The sequence below is a fragment of the Gambusia affinis genome, linkage group LG17, assembly GCF_019740435.1.
Source record: "Gambusia affinis linkage group LG17, SWU_Gaff_1.0, whole genome shotgun sequence".
NCBI lineage: Eukaryota > Metazoa > Chordata > Actinopteri > Cyprinodontiformes > Poeciliidae > Gambusia > Gambusia affinis.
Genome location: NC_057884.1, coordinates 2,868,975 through 2,894,062, shown reverse-complemented (window position 1 = coordinate 2,894,062; position 25,088 = coordinate 2,868,975). Strand labels below are relative to the sequence as shown.

General features: G+C 41.8%; 1 protein-coding gene across 2 annotated transcripts; it reads left to right on the top strand.

The window, feature by feature from the left end:
- Positions 1-5,012: 5,012 nt before the first annotated feature.
- LOC122819203 (metal transporter CNNM4) lies at positions 5,013-24,276 on the top strand. 2 transcript variants are annotated; one of them, XM_044095732.1, is made up of 8 exons: positions 5,013-7,088; positions 11,539-11,682; positions 12,084-12,218; positions 13,134-13,303; positions 16,284-16,380; positions 18,434-18,523; positions 21,183-21,358; positions 22,630-24,276. In XM_044095732.1, the coding sequence occupies exons 1-8, from the start codon at positions 5,570-5,572 to the stop codon at positions 23,164-23,166; spliced, it is 2,868 nt and encodes a 955-aa protein (XP_043951667.1). In that variant the 5' UTR covers positions 5,013-5,569; the 3' UTR covers positions 23,167-24,276. The 2 variants fall into 2 exon arrangements, with proteins under 2 accessions (XP_043951667.1, XP_043951668.1); XM_044095733.1 differs by lacking the exon at positions 18,434-18,523 and having other exon boundaries at positions 5,014-7,088.
- Positions 24,277-25,088: the final 812 nt, after the last annotated feature.

Here is a 25,088-nt window from a genome sequence, read left to right as displayed (position 1 = left end):
GGGGCAAAGACTCAGAGGAACCACTAAGGAGCGACGAGGGAACACTGGGGACGCTGGGGAGCGACGAGGGAACACCGGGGACGCTGGGGAGCGACGAGGGAACACCGGGAGGGAACACTGGGGACGCTGGGAAGCGACGAGGGAACACTGGGGACGCTGGGGAGCGACGAGGGAACACCGGGAGGGAACACTGTCCCCAGTGTTCCCTCGTCGCTGGGGAGCGACGAGGGAACACCGGGGACGCCAGGAAGCTCAGAAGGGGACGCCAGGAAGCTCAGAAGGGGACGCCAGGAAGCTCAGCTTACTGTTGCTGATAGAACAGCAACAGTAATTCAAATAACCACTCGTTACAACCGAGGTATGAAGAAGAGCATCTCTGAACGCACAACTCATCGAACTTTGAGTTGGATGGGCTACAGCAGCAGAAGACCACACCGGGTGCTGCTACACTGTTAGACTTTTTATTGTAATTTTACAGTACCTTACTGGCAACACTGTTGCCAGCAAGTTACTGTAATTACCATTCTACAGTACCTTACTGGCAACTTACTGTAATTACCATTCTACAATACCTTACTGGCAACAGTGTTGCCAGTAAGTTGCCAGCAAGTTACTGTAATTACCATTCTACAGTATCTTACTGGCAACTTACTGGCAACAGTGTTGCCAGTAAGTTGCTATAAATGGTAATTACAGCAAGTTACTGTAATGACCATTCTACGGTACCTTTACTGTTATGATATTTCACAGTTAATTTTTACTGTTAGTGTGATTTACAGTTATAATTGCTTTACTGTAAATGTAGTTTATAGCATAAAACTGTAAATGTATTTTATAGTAAAGCTGGTCTACTGTAAACTTGTTTCACAACATAATGTCAGTTTTACTGTAAATTAAAGTTTACATTTTTAATACAAGAATATTTTACCATAAACCGAAAAATTTCATAAAAGAAATTTTAGTCCAAGTACTGTGAATAAAAACAGGTATTTATTTTCAGCAGATTTGTTGACATAAAATCCATTTATATATTCGCAATGTCATAAAGAACAATGTCACAATACAATATAATGTGCTATAAAACAACAAAACCATAGAACACACTACAGGTCATGTCAATATTTTTTATGGCACATGTATGTAGCAACATGAACGTGTGCATCAAGAACCAGCCATAAACTATTAAAAGACTGACTTTTAAAAAATATATAGAATATACTTAACTTCGTTTAAAAAACCAGCTGAGGCTGCATTGTCAGAAAGCAGTTAACAGTAGCTTAAATGTGCAGTTACACAATACATCACAATAACAGTGCAAGTTTGATAATGTACTATATGGTAGACATTTATATCAATAAATATTGTTATATCAGATGCATTTCCTACATCAGAAGAACTTTTATTCCATTCGTCAAACAAAATCAGTGAGATCCATCTTGTGGAAGCTGAACTGTAAAGAATAAGACAGAAAATGTGGGAGGTCGTGAGATGGTCAGGAAGTTATCTACATTTTCAAATCAACAGGAAGGCTGACAAATTAAGCTGAAGTGACAATGTCCAAATGCATAAAATCATTGGCATAAAGCAGCATTAAGTTGATAATTTCTTTTTAAAAAATCAATTGCACTGAAGTGATAATAGAAGCTGCATAAAGAATGAGCAGGACTGGCTTCACTTCAGGTTTTTGGATTGTTTATGGCAAAAGCAGTCAGTCAGTCTTCACTAATTCAAACGATTGCGTACTGTATTGAGACCCTGCAAATGTCCCCAAGGAGACGATGAAGTACATGTCATAACAATCTTTTTAGTCATTTTGTTGGTGCTGATGGATTACTGCAAAGGTGTGCCTAATAAACTGAAAACTGCATAGTATAAAAAAACACCTCACTTAAACGACTACACACTTATACATTTCTGTGATTTAGTAAGAGATGCAGCGACATCCACTTTTTACCACGGACACAGAAAAGATGCAGGCTACTCTAAAGGGCTATTGTGTAGGAATCACATGCCATTTATAAATAATCATTAAAATCATATTAAAAAGGCTAAAGTAAAGTCAGAACATGCAAGATAGGAGGAAAAGACAATAAAATAATAAACATTTGGTAAAATGCTTACCTAGTTGGAAGTCCTCCATTCAAATTCAGCGAGTCGTTCGAGGAAGGTGTTGATCCGGGAGTTGACACCGACTACTTTCCTCTTGACAAGACTTCCCGTCTTGCGGCTGGTACTGACTTTGGCTGTGCATTTGGTACCAACATCTGAATTGATCCTCACAAAGAATCTTTTAACAGAAATAAAATATATTAATTGTATTTTTTTAAAATGAAGACATACAATACAGCAATCAGCTATGGATCTTCATCATCAGTCAAACTGTCATTAAATTTAATTCATAAATGGCTTGGTGTAGAGTACTTACCGTTGTATCATCTCCAGCGTGGTGGATGCTGATTCCTGATACTCCAGATTGAAGTCATAATATGACCCAAAAAAGACAGCAAGGACACTGGCAAAGTCATGTAGTTGCTCAGGCTCGAAAAATACCTTCTCCTCCATACTGACCATCCACCAGGTTGCAGACATCAAGCTATTTCCTAAAATAAACAAACCCTTGTCAGGCTAACGCTAGTGAGTAAAAGTACAGACTACCATAACTATTACATACATTGCTACAAAAAAATTATAGTGATAGAAAATATTCCTCTTACCAAGCATGATTACCCTTGGTGTAGTAGGTAAGGTCATTTCCATCTCAACAGACATCTTGGTGGAAGATACCTTTGAAACATAAAAGGAAAACTCTTAAATATGAATTACTGGTAGTAATTTATATTTAAAGGGCCAGTTCACCCAGATTACAACAGGTTTTTGAGAACCTCACCCCAGAGACTAGACTAGACTTTACCCCTACATCCTGCTACCACTCTGAAACAGCGGATGTGAATGACAGTTTGTGAGGCTAAACGGATTTTTTAAAGCATTACATTCCACAAATACAGTATCTGAATGGCTAAGTACAATATGGGTTAACAAAATGTTTGTAATTTGGGTGAATTGATACCTTTAACAAATTTATTTAACAATTCTGATTTAAGATGTGTGTTTTAAGTTAAGAGTCGATATAAAATTACATCAACCAAGATGAAGATTGAGTCCTCTTTTTCTTCGAAATGTTTTCTTTTTCTCTGACGGAAGTAGGACATTGCTCTATTCCACAACGAAACCGATAATTAGCTGTGTGTTGATGTTGCATTATGTACTACACCCATAATGCAATGCAAATTACAGTAACTAATTGTAAAGATGTTTTATGTTAGTTTTACTGGGCATTTTTGCGGTATTTAGCTGTAGAAAATACAGCAAAGGCTAACAGTGTACTGTCAGCTAAGAACAGGAAACTGAGGCTACGATTCACACAAGCTCACCAAAACTGGACAACAGATGATTGGAAAAATGGTGAGTCTCAATTTCTGCTGTGACATTTGGATGGTAGGGTCAGAAATTGGAGTCAACAACATGAAGGCATGGATCCATCCTGCCTTGTATCAATGGTGTGAGGGATATTTTCCTGGCACACTTTGAGTCCATTAGTACCAATTGAGCATCGTCTCAACGCCACAGCCTACCTGAGTATTGTTGCTGATCATGTCCATCCCTTCATGACCACATCTTCTGATGGCTACTTCCAGCAGGATTATCATGTCATTGTAACAGTTTAAAGAATCATCTTGATAGTTTGATTTACAAAGTAATCTTCCTAATTAAATACTAAACGTACAATTATTTTTTTCTCAGTTGAATGCATTAAATAAAATGTAATAACATTGTCATTCTCTATAAATAATGCTACAGGTTTAGATCTATTGTCTGTGTAACAATTAAACCATTTATAGGGGCCCCTGAATGTCTGGAGGCCCCTGAATGGCCCCTACCAGCAGCTACTGAGCTTTCTTTGCCTTGATATCTCAGTCTTATAATTCTAGATCTAGAGGTTTAACATCAAACTATTATATAGAGTTAACTCCTTTGAGTTTTTTGATCTATAAAGCAGACTGCTGCCAGGTTGTTCTAGAAGTTAAATAGATATTATTACTATATTATTGCCATCATGCATTTCCTTCCATGATGGCAATGATATAATAGGATCCAATTAGATTCTTGATTAATATGGGTTGTTGCTATGTTGTTGTGCAGAGTTTTTGTTCAATGTGCCCCTTTTTAAAATTTGAGCCCCTGCCCCTCCAAAGGTCTCTGCACAGCCCTGACTGACCTGACACTCAACATCAGACCTATCATTCACTCCTCTGTTCTTCCTGTTTCAGAGTTATTACTTTTTGCTCACATTTAAACATCCATCCATGATCTTACATGTTTATCCCTGTTGGGGTCATGAGGGGTGCTGGTGCCCATCTCCAGCGGTCAACGGGCGAGAGGGGGGGTACATCTTGGACGGGAAACCACGCAAATCTGCAAACTCCATGCAGAAAGAACCTGGGCCAGGATACGAACCCAGGACATGTTTTATTTTATTTTATTAGGTGACAGATTTCCAGGATTGCGTATTTCTGCCAGATGGTGACATTTTGTCCTGCTACAGGGTGACCCGCCTCTCGCCCGGAACGTTAGCTGGAGATAGATACCAACACCTCCCGACCACACTCGGGACAAAGTTGTAAGAAAATGGATGGATGGATGAAATCCGCTTATATGTCATATAAAAACGTATGACATAAGACGGAACTATTAACCCTCAGTTGTCTCGTCTTTCAACTTATGTCGAGCTAGGATAGCTAATAATTGCTGCGTCCACCAGGTGGCGCTTCAAGACAAGACAAGGAATTATTGGATGTATTATGTAATAGCTGATCAGTGAATATTCGGATTTAACTAATAATAAAAACAACCCAACTAGCAAATATCAAAACGACTCTTAGGGCAGATTAACATAGAATGAATGATTTTTAAATTTTAAATTAAATTTACAGATTTGCTGGGGGGCTTTTTGTCTTTTTTTTTTTTTTTTCTTTTTTGCTTTGTTATAAAATAAAATCCGCATTGTTCCACAGAGACAGCCTAGTTATGTAACAGAAATATAATTAATAGTGTAAGCACAAGAGGGACTCCGGCTGTGGAGGGGTGTGTGTGTCTGCGGTGGTGATGTCGGTGCTTCCAGCATCCCGGACCGGGCTCAGTGCCAGGGGGATGCGGGATGATGCTGGAGGCGGGAGGGGGTAGGAGAGAGGGAGGTTGGTACAGATGCCCTCTGAGTTTTACATAACAGCAGCTGGCTCACACATCAAATGAGTGACAAACCGCTGGCCGCAGCACAACAGGCAGCGTCCCTCCTGCCGCGTGCCGCAGTGTCCGGTGTCCAGCCGAGAGGAGGGGAGAGAGCGCGCGCTCCTGACTGTGCGTCACGTACAGGATACCGTTGGAAGGGTGGCACGTTTGTTTACCAGCCATACCTGTCGTCGTCCGGTTGGCGCTGTTGCCGTTCGTGTGTGTGTGTGAGTGAAGAGAGATGGAAGGCCGGAGGGAGGCGGAGCCGCTCGGACATGAGTAAATGACGTCAGCTCCCAGGTCGCCGAGCAGAGAAACAAACATGGCGACAGAATGGAGCGGTCAGCAGGGTTACGTTCTCACCGTCATTATCTGCCTGTGGAGCGCGGTCGGCGGCCGGACAGAGACTGCGGCGGCGGCTGGTTCCGCCCGGGTCAGCGGCGCGAGCCAGGTCCTCGGCATGCGGCTCGAGCGAAGCGACAAGCCGTCCAGCACCAATGACGACGGTGTCATCCAGGTGACCGAGGAGAGCACCGTGCAGCTCCGGTTTTACGGGGTGCAGCTCCACTCGGGTGCCTGGACGCAGATCCGCTTCACGGAGCTAGCGGACGGCGGCGGAGGAGAAGGAGGCGGCGGCGGGGACGAGGAAGAGGATGAGCAGGAAGAAGCGGTCTCGGCGGCCAGGGGAGGCAGCGGCATGATGGACACGCCGGATAGGACTTGTGTCGACTTCACGAAGGACATCAAAGTCGGGAACTACATGAACGTGAGCAACCGGGGGACCTCCGGGGTGCTCAGCGTGCAAGTTAAGCCGCTGCGCAAAAGCGAGCCGCAGAAGGAGTACGCTTTGTGCACCCCGAGCGAGGATGGCACCAGGTGGGTTCTGCTGGGGGAGAGCGACGGCAGGATGCTGGTGGTGGAGGAGAAGAAGTCGCTGCTGCCCATGTGGCTGCAGGTCATCCTCATCAGCTGCCTGCTGGTGCTGTCCGGGATGTTCAGCGGCTTGAACCTCGGCCTCATGGCGCTGGACCCCATGGAGCTGCGCATCGTCCAGAGCTGCGGCACCGACAAGGAGAAGAAGTATGCCCGGAAGATCGAGCCCATTCGGAGCAAGGGGAACTACCTGCTGTGTTCCCTCCTGATGGGCAACGTGCTGGTGAACACCACCCTCACCATCCTGCTGGATGACCTGATCGGCTCCGGCCTGGGCGCGGTGGTGGCCTCCACCATCGGCATCGTCATCTTCGGGGAGATCGTCCCCCAGGCGCTGTGCTCTCGCCACGGACTGGCCGTGGGAGCCAACACCATCATGGTCACCAAGTTCTTCATGCTGCTCACATTCCCGCTCTCCTTCCCGATCAGCAAGCTGCTGGACTACCTGCTGGGCCAGGAGATCGGCACCGTGTACAACCGAGAGAAGCTGGTGGGGATGCTGAGGGTGACGGAGCCCTACAACGACCTGGACAAGGAGGAGCTGAACATGATCCAGGGAGCGCTGGAGCTCCGGAACAAAACGGTGGAGGACGTGATGACGCCCCTGGCGAACTGCTTCATGATCCAGGCGGACGCCGTGCTGGACTTCAACACCATGTCGGAGATCATGGAGAGCGGCTACACGCGCATCCCTGTCTACGATGAGGAAAGGTCCAACATCGTGGACATCCTGTACGTCAAGGACCTGGCGTTCGTGGATCCGGACGACTGCACCAACCTGAAGACCATCACCAAGTTCTACAACCACCCGGTGCACTTCGTGTTTCACGACACGAAGCTGGACGCCATGCTGGAGGAGTTCAAGAAAGGTGAGTGTTCCAGTGAGGTTGTGTGTGGATGCGGGTGTGTGTGTCCATCATCACATCATCAAACACACAGAGCTGCAACTGCAAAGCCGCCTGTATCTCTTCCCCCCTCCAACCATTGCTGTGTCTGCACTGATCAATAACACCAACCTACATTCACAAATGGCCTCACAGTGGCATTAAAAGTGTGTATTCACTATATGAGGCATAAGGCCCCATGTTAGAGGGGGCGCCAGAAAAAAAAGCATTTTCTTTATTTAACAGCTGCCTGTGCATTGAAAACCCCTGGGGGCCCATATAAAGTACCTCATAAAGTACTTTGCTGGGGCCTCATTATTGTCACCAGAACATTTGCGTAGGCCAGACCAGGCCAGTTTGGGGTGGCAGAGCTAAGAAAAATATGATTAATTTGAAATTTATTCAGATTTATCGCATTTCTCGTCAAGAACTATTGATAGGAGAACACTGAACTGTTGTGGAAAGGAAACCGAAGCCCTAACATTTGTCCTAGTGCAACTGTTGTGGAAAGGAAACCGAAGCCCTAACATTTGTCCTAGTGCAACATTTGCGTCTCTGTACCGTCTTGGCAACAACAGTACGGTTAGATTTCTCATATCACGTGACCACTGATCATTTCTGATCAGATTCCGCTTTTCAGGATGAAAACATTGAACTTTCAGTTTACGATACTTTCCATAAAAGAATACGTCACCAACTGTTTACACCGAGCTTAGCTTTGTTTGCACGTTGTTTTCTCTTTAAAAACGACTCACTCATTGACCAATATGTTGCCGTGTGATAGTAACACCTCTGACTGAGTTGTTTCAGCTCTCATTCATGGTCTGGAGTTCAAGTTCATGTCTGCACATTGTTGACAAATACAATAACAGCAAACCTGGAGGGGATATTTTCACCTAAAACCCTAAACATTCACTTTATGACCCATTAAATAAATGTGTGAGCTACTTAGTAGTTTTTGTGAACCTTTCATCAGTGTGAAGCCTCTCAAAAATGAATAAGAAAGGTGTCTTTTATCTTCTTGTTGCATAATTTAAAGTAAAATATGTGATACTTGTAAATTACAAAATGAATACAATTCGAAATGCTCAATATCAACACTAGTCTGAATGATTATGATGTAACTTGTCACTATTCGAATGGATTGATCACAATGATATGTTTAAGTGATTCTCTAGCAAAGAAAATAAAAACAGTGGACATAAAAATTATTTATACAGAAACAGAATGATAACAGAACAAAACTCTGAAACCTTCTGATTTATCAGAACGTTTCCTGACTTTGCAGTGGCTCCTCCAAGGGGTGGTGCTGAGGGGGCATAACCCCCTCTTAAAAAATCCTGTCCACCCCAACAGATCATGTTCGCGTGGTAGGAAGTCATAGAGAGCGATCATCTTCAGTAAAGACATAAAGATAAAACCAAATAAGTAATTAAATACAAAATAAATAAATATAGAATAAATCTCTCTATATAAAATAAGAAATTATTTAATTTTATTCATATGAAATTAAAGATTAGTTTTTTTTGTGCCCCCCTCCGCTAACATTTCTACTGGCCTGGTCTGGTCACCCCTATGAAAATGTAGTGTTTGTTACAAAATAAGAAAAAATGTAGCGGAAGTGTGCTAACTTTCTGACTTACATAATCTGACAGGAGGCTTTTTATTCTCCACACACACCAGAGCAGCAGATTTGTCTGAACGATCATCTTCAGCAGGAGTGATCTCTCCAGCTGTGGGCTGTTTAATGGGATGAAAACCTTCACGTTCAGGCGCACAGGATCAGCGCGGAAAATCTGAGCGCCGATAGCGACACCTCGCTAACGTAATTATTACCGTGGCACAGCTGCAGCTCGTTTAAAAAAAACAAAGCACACCCACACACACAATCGAAGGTCGTGGATGTTGCGTCTTTAGCGTGTGATGAGAGTTGTCCAGAGTTGCCTGAACTCAGCAGGAGACGGAGATGGGCTTCAGCTGTCAGTGTGGTCAGCTTTCATCCACAAATGAGTCCCGTTTTTAGCAGCAGAGCCTGAGTCATGCAGAAATGCAGCAGAATCCTGGGGAATGTAGCAGTTCTGTCTGATTGCAGCTAAAGAGAGCAATGTTGTCAACTCAACTGCTGCACGAGCCACTGCAGAGGTTGCTGACCTCTCACTTCCTGAGGGGCTGGGGGTGATGATGATGACGTTTGAGGGATGAGTCATCACATGAGCGGCCACCCGACTTCAGCTCTGGCTTTTCAGTAGAAACTGCAACTGCAGACTGCTCTGTGTGACGACGAGCGATTTCAGGCTGACGTTAGCGTTTAGAGCCGCTCGTGGAAGGACAGGCGTTTAATTGTAAGCCTTTCAGATTATAAAAGTAGCTCCATCAGAGAAGACTGGACAAAATGGGATGAAAAGAAACGATTTAATGGCCGTTCTGGATATTTTGTCGTTATTTTTGGGGAAATATTCCTCTGTCCGAACAGCCCTACGATGGTCTATTAAGGCCATTTTAGATAGAAATAAAAATGAGGAGTAAATTTCTGCCAATAATTTCAGAAATGTTCTTGTCTTTTCAAAAAATAATTAAATAAAATTAGCACATTGACTAATCAAAATTAAAGCACCAAAATCCAAAATAACCCATCATTACACTAAATTAAGATAATGGAATAAAAACAGCTAATATTATTAGTCTTCATAGCGAAGCATGAGCACAATAAGCTGAATTTAGCTGAGTAATTAGTTGGGCTATCTGCTCTGGTTGCTAGCTTGCTGTCAATAGCTTAATAAGCATCAGCCTGAGAAAACTACGCTCAGTCTGACATATTATCTGGCTTCTCAGTTTAAATTTTTCAAACTTTCACCTGAATTAAAACCAAAAAGACGACATTTAAACATTATTTTCTGTTTTAAGGAGCCCGAGGCAAAGATTTGCTGTGTTTTTCATGTGCTGTAGGGTTTAACTAACCTGATAGAACCAGTGTTTTGTTCTGCGCTTTGCTTTGCTCCGGGGGGCCTGGGCTCTCGTCTGCTGAGAAACGATTGCTTCCTGAAGGCGTGTGCTGTGTTTTTAATTGACCAGGCTAGAGTTTAACAGTAGGCTACTAGTTTCCAGCTGTTTCTGTGTTTCTTTGTGTCAAAGCTTATTGTTCATTGAGAATCTTGGGAACGTAAAGCCTGGAGGATGAAACTCTTGAGGTGGGTCATCATTTTACCACAAGGGGAGGAATCCCTGTGACTTCTTATAGCACAGCAGCTCAGACTTACAATATTTAAATTGGAAGTCTAATAGTCTTCACTAAAACTTAATACATCTGAGCAATCAAGTAAAAATAAAAAATATTGTGATTTTTTTTTGGTTGATTAGTTTAATAGTTTTGTGACAGAGGAAGCCAACCAGGCTGGAGCTGCTGGTGTCTGATGTCTATGAGCTGTGACAGGCCTCCATCCCGCTGACCTGATTAGACCTCTTTACCTCCCTCCTGCTGGCAGGCGGCAGCGCTCATGATGGACTTAGTATGTCCAGTCAAGTCAAGTTTATTAGCATGACATATTTAACCGAAAAGGCAGTTTAAAGTGCCTAACACCATAAAAACTTCCTACACAACCACTTATGAAACACATGGATGAGTTTCTCTAGGTCTGGCTGAGACACTGGTCTTCTAATCCTGGAAATTTGTCTCTATGTGACTGAAGGTTCAGGTCTGAGTTCTGATCACTAATTTTCAGCTGACTGAGGCTGAGTGCTGACTCCAGATCGTTCCTCTTTAGGTCCAAAGATAATGGCTTCAGTTTTGTCTCTATGTCTGTTCAGTGGTTGGATGGGCTCAGAGTCACCTGGTGACATCATAATGTAGAGTTGTATATCATCTCCATAGTTATGGTAACTAATCTTATTCCCTGTTATAACCTGAACTAGTGGGAGGATATAGATATTAAATGAGGGGTCCTAGGATCGAACCTTGGGGTACCACGCATCTGACTTCTGTCCCCTTCAATGACAAGTTTCCTATTGATACGACAAAGTCTCTGTTCTTTATGTAAAAGTCAAACCTGTATCAGAGAACCGCTTTTGCTTATTTCCTCTTTATCTCAGTTTGGCAGTTTTTCCAACTTCTTTCTCTCCCAGGCTCTTATCCCAGTCTGGGCTATATTAAGGTATCTGTCCATCCCTCTGGCATCCAGATTAAATCCAGACAGATCCTACTGCTGTTTGAAAACTGTAAAAAAAAAAAAAGAAAGAAAATATATTTTCATCTAGCCGAGGGGAGAAATGTTTGAAGACAGACGTCTTAGAAGCAGCTCATACTGTGAAACAAACTTTATTCCCTTTCGTCCCTCCTGACGCCTGTCCCACTTTCACCTGATATTATAAAACAGGAAGTCTTGTATGGTAAAATGTTGATCGACGGTGGCTTGATGCAACCTCTGGTGCCTCTCTGCAGGTAAATCCCACCTGGCCATCGTCCAGAAGGTGAACAACGAGGGCGAGGGCGACCCGTTCTACGAGGTTCTGGGTCTGGTCACCCTGGAGGACGTCATCGAGGAGATCATCAAGTCTGAGATCCTGGACGAGTCCGACCTCTACAGTGAGTCATTGAACCTTTTTGCATTTTGTCATTATAGAAGCTCCAGCTCTGACGCCTTTTGTTGGGCTTTATTGGGAACGCAGGACGATGGGCTTATGAGAGCCGATCTCGATGGGACGGGGAAGAGGCTGAATTCAAACACAAGCTGCACTTTTTCAGATTTGGATTTTGTAAACGGTTTAGTGAAACACATGTATTGTTTACACATGTGGTGGGTCAAATAAAATCGCAATAAAACAGGCTGGAGTTTGTGGTTGTTGGAGGGCTCAAAGGGTTCTGGACACTTTGCAAGCTACTGAGATGTTTGACACCCGACACACAATCCTGCTGATGTCCACTTTAAAACATGCAGAAAATAACCGATTGTATTTTATTGTGTTTCCTCCTTACTTTGCTCTCAGCTGACAACAGGAACAAGAAGAAGGTGGATCCTTACAAGAACAAGCCGGACTTCTCCGCCTTCAAGCAGGACGGCGACAGCAAAGTGAAGATCACTCCCCAGCTCATGCTGGCTGCTCATCGCTTCTTAGCCACAGGTGAGCTCTGAGGACGGGTCATGTTCCGGGTCAGGATGAAGGCGGTACCGTTGTTCAGAGGAAAGAAGAGGCCTGTAGATTTACTGTTTCACCTTTGGCTCATCATGTGTCATAGAGCGGTCTGAACTCAGCTTTAGCCTGTTTTAGAATACTTTTGGCAAGTGGTGATCCCTCCACCGCCGTACACTGAGACGTTTATTATGGCCAACACGTCATCTGTGTTAAGCTGCACTTTAGGTCTGGTTCCATTCTACTTTGCTACATTAAGTTATGCTGTAATTTTCTTTTTAGAAATAAGTTGATGGGGGGTTTTTTTGTTCTTTTTTTTTTCTTCTACACAAGTCGTACCTGTTCAGTCTCTGTCGGTACTCTGATGAAGGTGGAAAACGCAAACTCAGACGTCAAGAGTCTGGAACGGAGCTGAGGGGTTTGATGCAGTGAGAAATGCGTGGTGAACATGTTTGGACGATCACTTCAGACCCAGCAAAAATGATTCAGACTGTACACTTTTCCTATAAAATGGCCAACCTACGGAACCGTTTTAGGTTTGGATCTAAAATGGTTTACACGTCCCCTTTCTCTCAAAAATAAAACTACTTTATCTGTCACTAAAATATCAAATGTGTAGCTTGCTGCTGAGCAGGTCCATAAAATAAATGAATAAAGATTCAAAGCTTGTTTTCTTTTTTTTGCTTTTTTAATTATAAAACAAATATTAACCACCCGTCAGACTTTTTATGTTTCATCTATTTATGTACATAAAGATGTGTCGACTCAGCTAACACTCTTTATGAAAGTTGAGTAAAATGATAGCCTGCATAGCTTTGTTCTCATTAATCCTTAATAAATGAGCTCATTAACCTGCGTGTATCTGGTCGTGACGTTGTTGTTTTTTGTTGTGGTCCTCTCTCTCAGAGGTGAACTTGTTCAGCCCGTTCCAGATCACAGAGCGGGTCCTGCTGAGGATCCTCAGGCACCCAGACGTCATCCAGGAGCTCAAGTTCAACGAAAACGACAAACGCTCGCCTCTGCACTTCCTCTACCAGAAGGGAAAACCTGTTGACTACTTTGTACTCATCCTGCAGGTGAACACACACACACACACACACACACACACACACACAAACTGGTGAAACATTGACAGCTGGCTGGTGTGAACCAGATTCCTAAGTTACAAAAGTAGGTTGATGGAAACAGATTTTTCGCGCTAGTTCTGACATAGCGAATGTTCACTTCTGCTGATGGGTCTGTGCCTCACTAGAGGCACGAAACTATGAAAAATTTCTCAGTCCAAACCTGCAGCTCAGAGGGAGAACTCTCCATTTTTCTGAGATGTGTGGTCCATGCTGGTTTCCAACCTCTACTTCCTGTTTATTACATCCAACAGGTCACCCAGAGCATGAAATTACACTCTGGGTAGCCTGGTTGATTTGCTTCAAACTAATAGATGGCAACACACCTGATTCGATTTTTTTTTTTTTTTTTTTTTTTTTTTTTGCAGCATTTCAAAAGTTTGCGTAAAATTTCCACTACAGTTAGATGGAAACATAGCTTCTGGCAAACTAATATTAGCTGGACTATTGTCTTGGTTAGCTAGCCTGCAGTCTACTGCTTTACAGTCTCTTAGCATGCTAACTATTTACAGAATATGAGGAACCTTTCTCAATTTTCTTAGATGTGTGGTGTATGCTAGTTTGCAACTTCTACTTCTTGTATATTACAGCCATGTGCAGCGTCAACATCTGACAAACTCAAACTCTGCGTCTCGGTGTTGATTCACTCCAAACCTGTCGATGGAAACACGGCTAACTTCACATTTTAAAAGTTTGCTAAAAAAATTGCATGACAGTTTGATAAAAGCACAACTACTGTTAACCTTTTATAGATGAAAACTTCTGGACGAAAAGACAAACGGCAGAAAAGAATAATATCCTGAAAACCTCTGCAGCATTTTAGTGAATTTTAATAAAAACATTTCCAAATCTATATATTGTAATAGTGCAGTGTTAATAATGGATGACATTATTTTAGTAGCAATATTAGTTGTTTCTTTCTTGATAAATTATTCAGATTATGTTACACATTTTTATGTAAAATTTCTATACAAATGTTATGAGAATGCTATTTTTCACATACACAGTGAGAATCTTACACCAGCCCTAGACTGTGATACTACCTGCTTTGACCTACTTGTATTTCAGGGGGTAAAGGTCAACAGAAAGAAAACCGTTCAGAAGAACATGTAAAGTTCTTCTGAACTTTACATGTTCAGAGGTGGAAGATTAAGTTTGATTTACAAAAAACTGTTCAGAATTATTGACCTAAGAGCGACTCGAAGCAGGACAATATTTTACATAAAGGATCAAACCATAAATATTCTCTAAATGGACTTGCTGAGATAGAAGTATATATGTGTGTGTGTGTGTGTGATTGTGTGTGATTGTGTGTGATTCAAAGGCTTGGTTGTTGACACCTAAGGTGTGGATAAAGTGCCTGTAGACACTGACTGTGCAACCTGAACACACCTGCTCCTGTTTCACCAATCTGGTAAATTCATGTGTGTGTGTGTGTGTGTGTGTGTGTGTGTGTGTGTGCAGATTTATTTCCATCTTTGTGAAAACCAGTTGAAGCTCCAGGTCTTGGAATGTGAGAACTTTTTGTCTGCTCAGATTAAAATGGATGTTCAGGGTCAGAAATGTAGTGCAGATGTTCAACACTTGATGTTAGTTGACCTGACTAAGATGGCAGCGTATATGTTGGAGGTAAATAGACACTGCAGTGGAGAACCTGTGCTGGGATGTAATATTTATTAGTGTCTGTGTTACATGCTGCAGGACTCGACTCTGGGATTTTACATGGAAGAGCCACTGAGTTGGGTCTGATTCTCAGGCACTATATTGGGTAAAAATAGGAACATTTAAAAAAGCTTTATTTTTATTTTTAGATGTCACTAGATGGTTAACGGAAAATTTCCCAGAAAAGATCCTGAAAAAAGTGAAATGCATAACTTTTTCAATTTGAATCTGTTTTTTCTTCTTTATTTTTTTTTTTTTTTTTTTTTTTTTGCTTTCCTTACAGTTGTAGTCAAAACTTTTTATGGACGTGGATGTAATGTTTAAGGGTGCACCATTACATCGGCCTTCTGATCGTCCCGACCCGATTTCCTTAAGTTTAAATGTCTGTAAATCCTTAAAAAGTCTGAAATTCATGTGTCTGAAATTAAGGCCTTTAAAATGTCTTAAATTCATGGAAAGTAATGCAAGCTGGTCTTAAATACGTTGCTCACAGCTCTTAGATGTTGTCGTGCCAGAACTATTTCATCTTGTACATTCTACTGAGTTTTTTTTTCACAGCACTTTTCTGTCAGGCAACAGTTTGAGTCGTGTGCAGATGTCTTCATTATGTCCTGTAACTCGAAGCAGTCGAGACTACCGCTAACTAGCTGCTAATATACCCTTACTAGCTAGCTTAGTAGCTTTTTCCATATATCTTGGGTAAGTGCAAATTTGTCACTAAATGTCTGGACATTTGGCTAACTTCTGTGCTGTATTTAGCAAGTTTTCCGACAAAAATGTAGATCTCAGCCAAGATCGACGATCGGTCAGAAAGACTACAGTCGGTGCGCCCCTGTTTATATTCCTTTTTAGAATTACTTTAGAGTATTTTGTTTTCTCCAGGATGAAGTAAGTGCAACAATTTGTGTTTGAATTTGCTGCATGTCTTCTCTAATCCGCACTGGTTCAAAATTATACATACAGGCTCATTTAAAGAGCCGCTGCGTTCTATCATTAGAACCCAGCAAAGTTTTTTATAGCATGAAAAGCCTTCAGCTTGGTCACAACAAACCGGGTCAGATAGTCATGTGACCAAGTTCAATGACAAGCCTGTTGCATAAATAGAGACAGACTGCGCAGTCACCGAACAGGACAAATATGTATACCTAAAGCGTTTCCGTGACAACGACAAAGGTCTTGTCCTGATCTGATCAGGGATTGTGTTTTAATTGTTTTAGAGAAAAATGAATTAAAAGCAACATTAAATCAGATTTGTGTGTGTGTTGGTCAGGGACGGGTGGAGGTGGAAGCTGGAAACGAGAACATGAAGTTCGAATCCGGCCCGTTCTCTTACTATGGAGTCATGGCTCTGAGCACGCCATCGCTGGGTGAGATGACACACGAGCACACACCCATACACACACACACACACACACACACACGCTCCTCATAGACATGTGTCAGGAGACACAAGCGTGACGATGCTTGTGAGGCCTAACAGTCAGAAGAATGTTGGGTTTTTTTTATATACAAAGTTCCTGTTTTCTTCACAAATATCAATTTTTGATTGGTCACATTTTTACTGACTGTACAGTCACACAGAAAAACACTTCATGTTTGAAACAAACCAAACTATACAAAGTATGATATTTAGTGAACTTTTTATGGGCATTGTTTTGTTTAACATTTTCTTTTATTGGTGGAAAGAGGGCAGAGGGGAAGGAAGATTAAAAAATAAACACTTATTCCTGAAGGCTGGTGGTGAAAACTGTCTTTGAACCATTTGGTCTCACACTTCACACCAACTGACAGCAAGAGTGTGAAAACAAGGTGACAGGTGGATCCTAAATTCATTTTTTTAACATAAAATATAAATCGTAAACAGCATAACTGTCATAATATTTTCATAAAGCACTTGAAAAACTTATGGTGAGTCTTTAGTATGTCATTAAATACAAGTACATATACAAAAAATGCACAAAAATGGAACAAATCTGCATGTTGTGAAAACAGGCAGTGTGTTTGCTCCATTTCGGAAAAGTCTCATGGGGAAAATACATGAAAGTCTAGCTGAGTTCTCCTTCACTCGCTGATGCTCTTTGATAAAGTGCAGCGTCACTGAGCTGACTGTAAAGCCAGAGTGGAAGGAAAGCCAATAGGCTTAGTCCTAATAGGGAAGCACTTAGTTTGTGTCCTTGTTCAAGTCGACAGGCGACCCAAACAAAACTGACCTCAGACTGAACAGATATTGACTGGTTTGTTTTCAAAAAGGACCTTTTAATGGATCCGGGGCCTTTTGTTGATGGAACGAAGAGGCAAACGGAGCATTGATGTCTCAGCATGAAGATCTATTTATTACCAGTCAAATCATTCAAAGTGACCAAGCTGGATAGAGACACTTTTACTGCGTTTGTTACTGAGTGGTTTGGTTTTGGTTAGCTGAAAGAACTCAGATAGTTTCCTGTGGGGGCGGCGGGGTTGCAGATTAGCTGACTGTTTCCCCTGAGATGGCCTGCCAGGCTCTGGAGAGGATTTGTCTTATTGGTGGTTAAAGGTCATCCAGCAATGTCGCACTGCACCCAAAAGAAACCGTGATGTCTGAGCTCACTTATGGTTTCCAGATTATTGTTTTTTTTCATATGTGAAATTGGTGTTGTCCCCAAGTCTCTGGCTGAACAGTGGGAACATTTTTTTTAGAACGTGTCAATCCAGATTTCCTTAATTTTAGTTGATCTGCCAATAATTAGATGAGAAACCAATCTTATCAGCCTTCTTTTGCTCTGCCATGATGGAGGTCTGACTGACAGGCCCCGCCCACAAGGTCACATTATAACGTGCACATTTAACAATAGTCACCTCAGAATTCACTGTTGCCAACTTAGCGACTTTCTTGTTGTATTTAGCGACTTTTCAGACAAAATTATTGTAATCGGCCAAAATCTGAATCGGCAGATGGGACTTTCTAAAGACCGGCAAGAAAACGGCGATCGGTGCAACCCTAGGATGTGTCTTTGTCTCACTCAGTTGTTTCGAATGATCAAACTAGTTTAAAAGTTGAGGAAATACAAAATAGCTATTTTTGAAGCATTATTTCATCTATTAACTGAAAAAACTATAATAAAAAAAAAAACACAGACCAAATGGGAATCTGACTGACTGTTGACCCAACGCAGAAACTGTGATGTGCTGAGTCTCCATCTCTTCTTCCTGTCGCTCTCTTTTCTCTCTGCTGTTTGCTCTTGTCGTGAACATTATGCAGCTGTTGTCTTAAAACAAATTTAAATGTACGTCTGACTTTTATAAACAGTTTGGATCAGCTCCTGTCTTTTCCAACAATAAGAAAACAAACAAATCAACCATATCAATTCTCTTTCTGTGCCTCTTTCCTCCCTTCCTCCCTCTCTTTCTGTCTCTCTCTCTCTCCCCCCCTGTCTCTCTCAGCTGTCACTCCTCCTCTCTCCCCATCAGTGGCGTCCCCCCCTCCACGACGCCTCTCTCTTAAGAGGTTTTCTGTGTTCTCTCGTTTCCCAGGTAAACATTTGCATGGGATGGAGGGGGAGGGGAGGGGTCTGTGTTTATGAACACACCTTTTCTTCACGAGTCTCATTGATTGTTTTTAAGTCATCTTTAGAGTCCACATCCAGCCGGTTTCACGCCGATGCAAAGATTTAGCAAAGAATACTTTTTAATGTTTTTTTTTTCTTGAATGGCTGAAAAGAAAAAAAAAAAAAACCGTTTCTTGAAGAGCTACAGTTGTGAAGATGACCATTTAAAATGGTTTAAGAACTCCAAATTCATAAACCCCATCTAAGACAGCAGACAGCCAAACAACATTATTGATATTTAACAAAGAAAAACTTAAATTTCGCTTTCAAAAAACGTTAATTTTCAAAAAGGAGAGAGGGAAACTCATTTTCTGGTCAAGTTCTGGCTTAGCAGACCCACTAGTGGGTCTGTACCTTTCGAGAGGCACAAAACTCTGAGCAATTTCTAAGTCCAAGTCCTTGGAGATGAGGACTCTCTCCGTGTGACATGTGTGATCCATGCTAGCTTGCAACCTCGACTTCCTGTTTGTTGCAGCCCTTCGCTTCGCCAACATCTGACAAAACCTGTGTCTATTTGTTAGCATGAGATCATCTATGGTCCAATTTTTAATAGGACATGCATTGGTTATCTAAATGAAAACACAAAGTGCTTGCAGATTCCCACACAATAAAGGTTCCTGGGTGAATGGCGGCTGTCAGTGGATGTATTTTTAAATAATCATAGATCTCATCAGCAACAAAGAGACGTAAAAATGTTCTGAATTGTCGCTAAAGTTTAGTTGTAATGGATGACTTGCTGGATGGGACTCTAGATGATGCACCCTCTAACTTCCTACCCTAACAAAACCAACACCTTGTTTAACCACTTGGTCCATCACTCCTTCTGCACAGAAGGGGGTGGTGAATCTGACTGCAGAGCTCTGGTTAACTCAGTAGTTTCACACTTTAACAAATGTGTTTATTTGCTCTCTGTGCCTGAGAATGTATTGACAAGATTTTTTTTTTTTGAGAAACTCCATACCTCAATAAGAATATATATTAGTAAATAGTAATATTTATGATACCAAAATGTTTTCTATTTTAAGGTAAAGCGTGAAGTAACCAAAACTGCTGTGTTGTTTGTTCTGGTTGGCCTGCTGGGCTACACATGTAGTGCTTGTGATCTTTGCCTTCCGGTTTAGACCAATCAAAACTAACCACTGAATAATAATACTCTAACCATAAAACCCTTGAACCAGGTCCAGAAGCAGAGTTCTGGTTGTGTTTATCCCCAGAAAACCATCAGCTAAAGGGCTTAAAGTGAGGTTTTATCTTTGGTGTCTCACTTTGTATGCAGGACATTTTCAACTTTAAGAGTAAACATTACATACTACAACCATATTTCATAAATTTGATTGCTTTTGCAGGAAGAGTTCCGTTTTGACCTTCTCTTCAGTAACAAGATTCAAAACCGTCTCTGTCTGGTGTTTGATCAGATTTTTTAATACATTTTTTTAACATTTGGCAAATGATTTGACAGTTTGGCTCATTCACAGACACCATTCCTTACAAAAGTATTCATATCCCATGAACCTTTTTTATGTTTTCTAATATTACAACCACAAGCTTCGGTGTATTTATTGGGACTTATACAAAGCAGCGAATAATCCGGAAGTAGAGAGAAAAGGATGGAAGGTTTTTATTAACTTTTACAAATAAAACTCTTGAAGGTTGCATGGCTCCATGTCTGTCGCAGAGCAGGAAAAAAATGGTTTGCATGTAGCCCGAAAGATTTCATTTGGGTCTCGCCTTCTTCCACATGTTTGCAGTGATCCCTAAGTGGCTTGTTTCTAAATTTAAATAGGACTTAGGATCCGTAGACTGCTCGTTTTATTAATAATCTTCCTGCCTGGTGTGTCAGACCGTCTTCACAAATAAAGACGGAAAGTGTTTTATGTATTTGCAACTCCTTTATGCACTGCTTTGTGTTGGCCTATCCAATAAAACTCCTATAAAATACATTGATATTTGTGGTTGTGAAAAGGTTCAAGGTGTGAGTACTTTTGTGCTCCACTTATGACGTAAAGTCAGAGCAGGTGTTTCCGACTGCGCCCGTCTGTTTGTTACAGGCTAAGCTAACGTTATCGTCAGCATACAAAAGCATATGTTCTTATTAAGGTGAACTATTCCTTTAAGCCCAGACGTTTCCCTGAACCTCCCCACATAATCTCCACACTCTCAAACAGCTCCTATCATTACGTTTGCTGTTTAGCCACTGACCCAAGAACAGCCCCTCCATCACTTGGACCATGAACCAGCCAATGAGAGAGGTCCGTCCACGCGGACAGACCGTCCTGTTGCGGCCATGCAAACTTCAGCCTGGGCACTTTCTCTCATCGCATGGCTTGTTTGTTGCATTCTCTGCAAAACAAACAGTCTCATCGCTGCATCAGTTGCTCATCAACGATGCTTTGGATGGTTTTTTTGTGATGTGTTACTTTGTGTTCATCTCTTCTCTCTGCATTCATTATGCTACACTTTTCCCTGTTTCCTTTGACTCATCTGGTCACGTTGTGTTTTTTCACTATGATGTCTCCCGTCTTTGCTCCTTTCCGTTTGTATTCTTGCGGCGCCACCGCTGACCTCTCCTTTCTGTTCGTCCCTAGAGTTTCGTTCTCCGTCGCATGCCGGCCACCTGAACCGCTCGGCCTCTCTGAGCTGCACCGAGCGCGCTCACGAGGGCGGCTCCATCGGCGGAAGCAACACTCAGATCCCAGGAACCCCTTTCCAGTACATCCCAGACTTCAGCGTTCGAGCTCTGGCCGATCTTCAGTATGTCAAGGTAAGGCAGATTCACTAACACACAAGGCTGCCACATAAACGGAAAACAAAGAGTCTTCAGATGGATACAGGCATCTTTAAAGGTGTTTGGACACCTGATTGTCCGGTAGACTCATTTGTTACATTTCCAGTTGGTGTGGTTCACTTTCATGTCGTACTGTGTCAAACAAACAGAACTCTTTGAAAAACCTGTTCCGTCCTCTCGCGTGTGGTGGCGTTGTACCAAGAACCACTGAAGGAAACAAGAGGAAAAGCTCTGAAGAAGACATGAGCTCAACTTCCTTCATCACAAAATGTTCAAAAAAAATGGAGTGGCATTAAATTTTAGAGGTTTTTGGCAAAGACCTGCTAGCGCTAGACTCACACATTTGTTTTGATTTCACACATTTGTTTTGATTGTATTTACCCAGAATACCCTGCATTATAGTTTGCTTCCTGCTTTTTGTGTAGTCTCTGGTCTTCTTGGCCTTCACACCAACCGAACTGAGAGCTAGGTTTTTAGGTGTACCAGAGTTCACTTTTCTTACTCGATTGCTTCATTCACACCTCCCCAAACTTTCTAGGCAAATGTACCAGAATTGCATTAAAGTAGACTAAAAAGGGATGGTGTGAATTAATCCTAAGTCTCTATACAGTCAATTCAAATATGAGACAAAGTGTGAATCAGTATTATTTTTCCACTCTTGTAAAAGAGAAGGGCCGATCAGAGGCCTCCCAACATGTACACATCAAATGTAGAGCTTAGTATGACGCTACTTCTGCGCCAGCTGAGACTTCAACTTCAATTCATGTGACAAGGGAGATTATTACATGACTTAGTGATTGCATTTCAGCGATGCAAGTAGGGGTGCACTGATTGCAATATTTTGGCCAATCATCAATCTTCAGTCTTGTCTGAAAATTCACTATATGGTGTGAAAAAGTTGTTAAGATGCCAGCTGGGGGTTGACTATTGTTAACATGCATATGTGAATTAGTGGGCGGGGCTGATTTTCAGACCTTTGCAGAGGTAGATAGGATCAGCCAATCACAGATCTCACAATATTAAGGAATTAAGGGCTGATTTATCGGTGCGCATCTTTATTTAAGTAGCAACACTAATTTTGTTAAACTGTGACATTTATCAGCACCTCAAATTATTATTTAAGTCACTGTATCGTCCTGTATTGATCCTGTATGAAATATATACTCTCATATAAAAGGTTAAATGTGGAGATGAACTGGTAGTAAAGATGAAGTAAAAATTGTTCAGCGTTCCGTTATCCTCCTCAGGTCACCCGCGCTCAGTACCAGAACGCTCTGCTGGCATCCCGCTTGGACAGCACGCCTCAATCTCCGGAGGGCAGCCACGCCCGCCTGGACATCTCCATCTCTCTGCCGCCCCTGACGCCCCCGGAAACCAAAACGCCGCTGGCGCTGGCCACGCCTCCCGTGAAACACCCGCCGTACAACACTCAACCCGCCTCCCAGAGCGCTCGCGCCACCTTCACCGTAGGCTCTGCCGGCCGCCGGCCCAGCCAAGTGTTACCCCAGGCCACGCCCCCTCCCAGTAACCACACCCCACTATCCCAAACCCCTCCGTCTTATGTAAGCACGGTGCCATGTGCTCTGAATTCTGCGGTGAGCTCGTCGCTTTCCTCCAAACCGCAGTACCCGCCACCCTCCGACGGCCTGGACAACGGGCCCGGAGAGACCACCACTCTGCTCAGTGAGCAGCCGAACTGCGTGGGCCCCCGCCGGCCCAGTTACACCCAGCCCTCCCAGCATATTCACACCATCAGTCACGCACACACTGAAAGCACCATTTAACTCCGGTCCTCTTAGAGAGCCGTCGGTTCAACCTCCTTGCACTACTTCCTTCTCCTGTTGGCCGTTTCGGTTCTAAGCAACATTGTTTCTATGGGAACCAACAAAGGATCAGCACATCTCTACTCTCTGCCATCTCCTCCTGCATGTTCCTATCCCAACACCGAACCCATTACAGAGTGGGAACCAGAGGATGGATCAGTCCAACCAAAAAAAAAAAAAAAAAAAAAAATCTACCTTTGCATTTTGTTTTATCTGCACAGGTGACGGCATGTCTGCCTCTGCCTGGGTACGGTGGAGGTAACTGGAAGAGAGAGTGTACACTGCCCCCCTGTGGTGGCATGTTAGATTACATTTCTTACAAACAATCATAAATCATCCAGTTGTTTAGTTTGAGCCCCGAAGCTTTCTACAAGTAGACACAAAACCCAGCACCATCAACCACAGTTTAAAGGTGATAGAGATGCTTTTAACAGACAGGTTTTGAATCAAAAACTGCAGGGCTGCCTCCTGTGTGGGTTTGTTTTTATCCACTAGGGGGCAGATTATGACTTCATGAAATGAGATCCAGAATGCCGCAACTGAATACTTGTTATAAAGTAGATATTTATATATAATTTAAATTATTTCAATAATGTTTTAATAATTTGTTAAATAAATTATTAAATGTGAAATAACTGATTAAAAATGTATTTAAAGAGGCAGTGTTATAATTTTATAGCATAATCAGGTAACTATGAAACTACCTTCAGTTTGAAAAATGCTCTATACATCAAATATGATTTAAAAGAAATTTTTCTTCGTCTGTTTCTTTAAAAAACTTTTGCTTTTTCTGAAACTCCGCCTTCAGGAAGTCATCACAACATGGCTCCTCTATTAACCCTTTAATTGGAAGAAATGTAGTTAATTGTTTCTAATTTCAACATTTAATTGCATTTTTTTATTATTTTTAAATTATCCACGCATTAATGTAGCTATAGATTACTGTTTACGTTAAATGGTAACATATAGAACTGTTTTAGAACAAATAAATAATTTGATTTCAATTATTTAGATTTTTGCCTAATGAGATTCAACAGGGTTTAAAATAATCCCAGTTACCTCCACTGTAGTTTGGTCACACATACACAAATATATATATATATATATATATATATATATATATATTATCTATATATATATATATATATATATATATATATATATATATATATATATATATATATAATACCCATTGCAGATACAACTTTTGTTCTTTTTTTTTGTATTCATTGCAGACTGACCTTTAACCTTTCCACTGGGAGAATTCATGACTGCTGTGTCCCTGCCGGAGACGTTTCCAGTTTGTAGCATTTATTTATTTCATCGACTTTTTTTTTTTTTTTTTTTCCTCTTTGGTCCAAAGATCGAAGCTTCCAAAGTTAACGATGGCGGTTTCATTTACAAAATGCATGATTTCAGGTTGCTCTCTCGTCGCAGCTCGTCTGTTCATCTCAATTTTCTGGTTTGAATCTGGTCTTAAGATTGCGTGAAGGAGTTGCAAAAACCAATCAATGCCTGTGTCAATTCAGCTACCAGCAAAGTGACCAGATTCACTGTAGCTGACAGTGAGATCTAGAGCAGCACAGCACCCAGGCTGCATGTTTTAACCCGTAGAAAGTCAGACAGACGCCTGATGAACACACTGTTGGTTTTATTACTTCTGTTTAAGTATTCAGCAACTTAGACATTCAGTGTGAAGCTTTTAACTTGAAAATAACTATTCCGATTAGGGTTAGAGTGTGTGTATTCTAACATCTTAAAAAATTACAATTTTACATACAATAATGCAACTTTGAAATCTATATTCACTATTATTAAATTCTCTCTTAGTAGAAGTATGTGTACAATGCCGGCCACATTCATTTGCTACCCTTGGTAAAAAT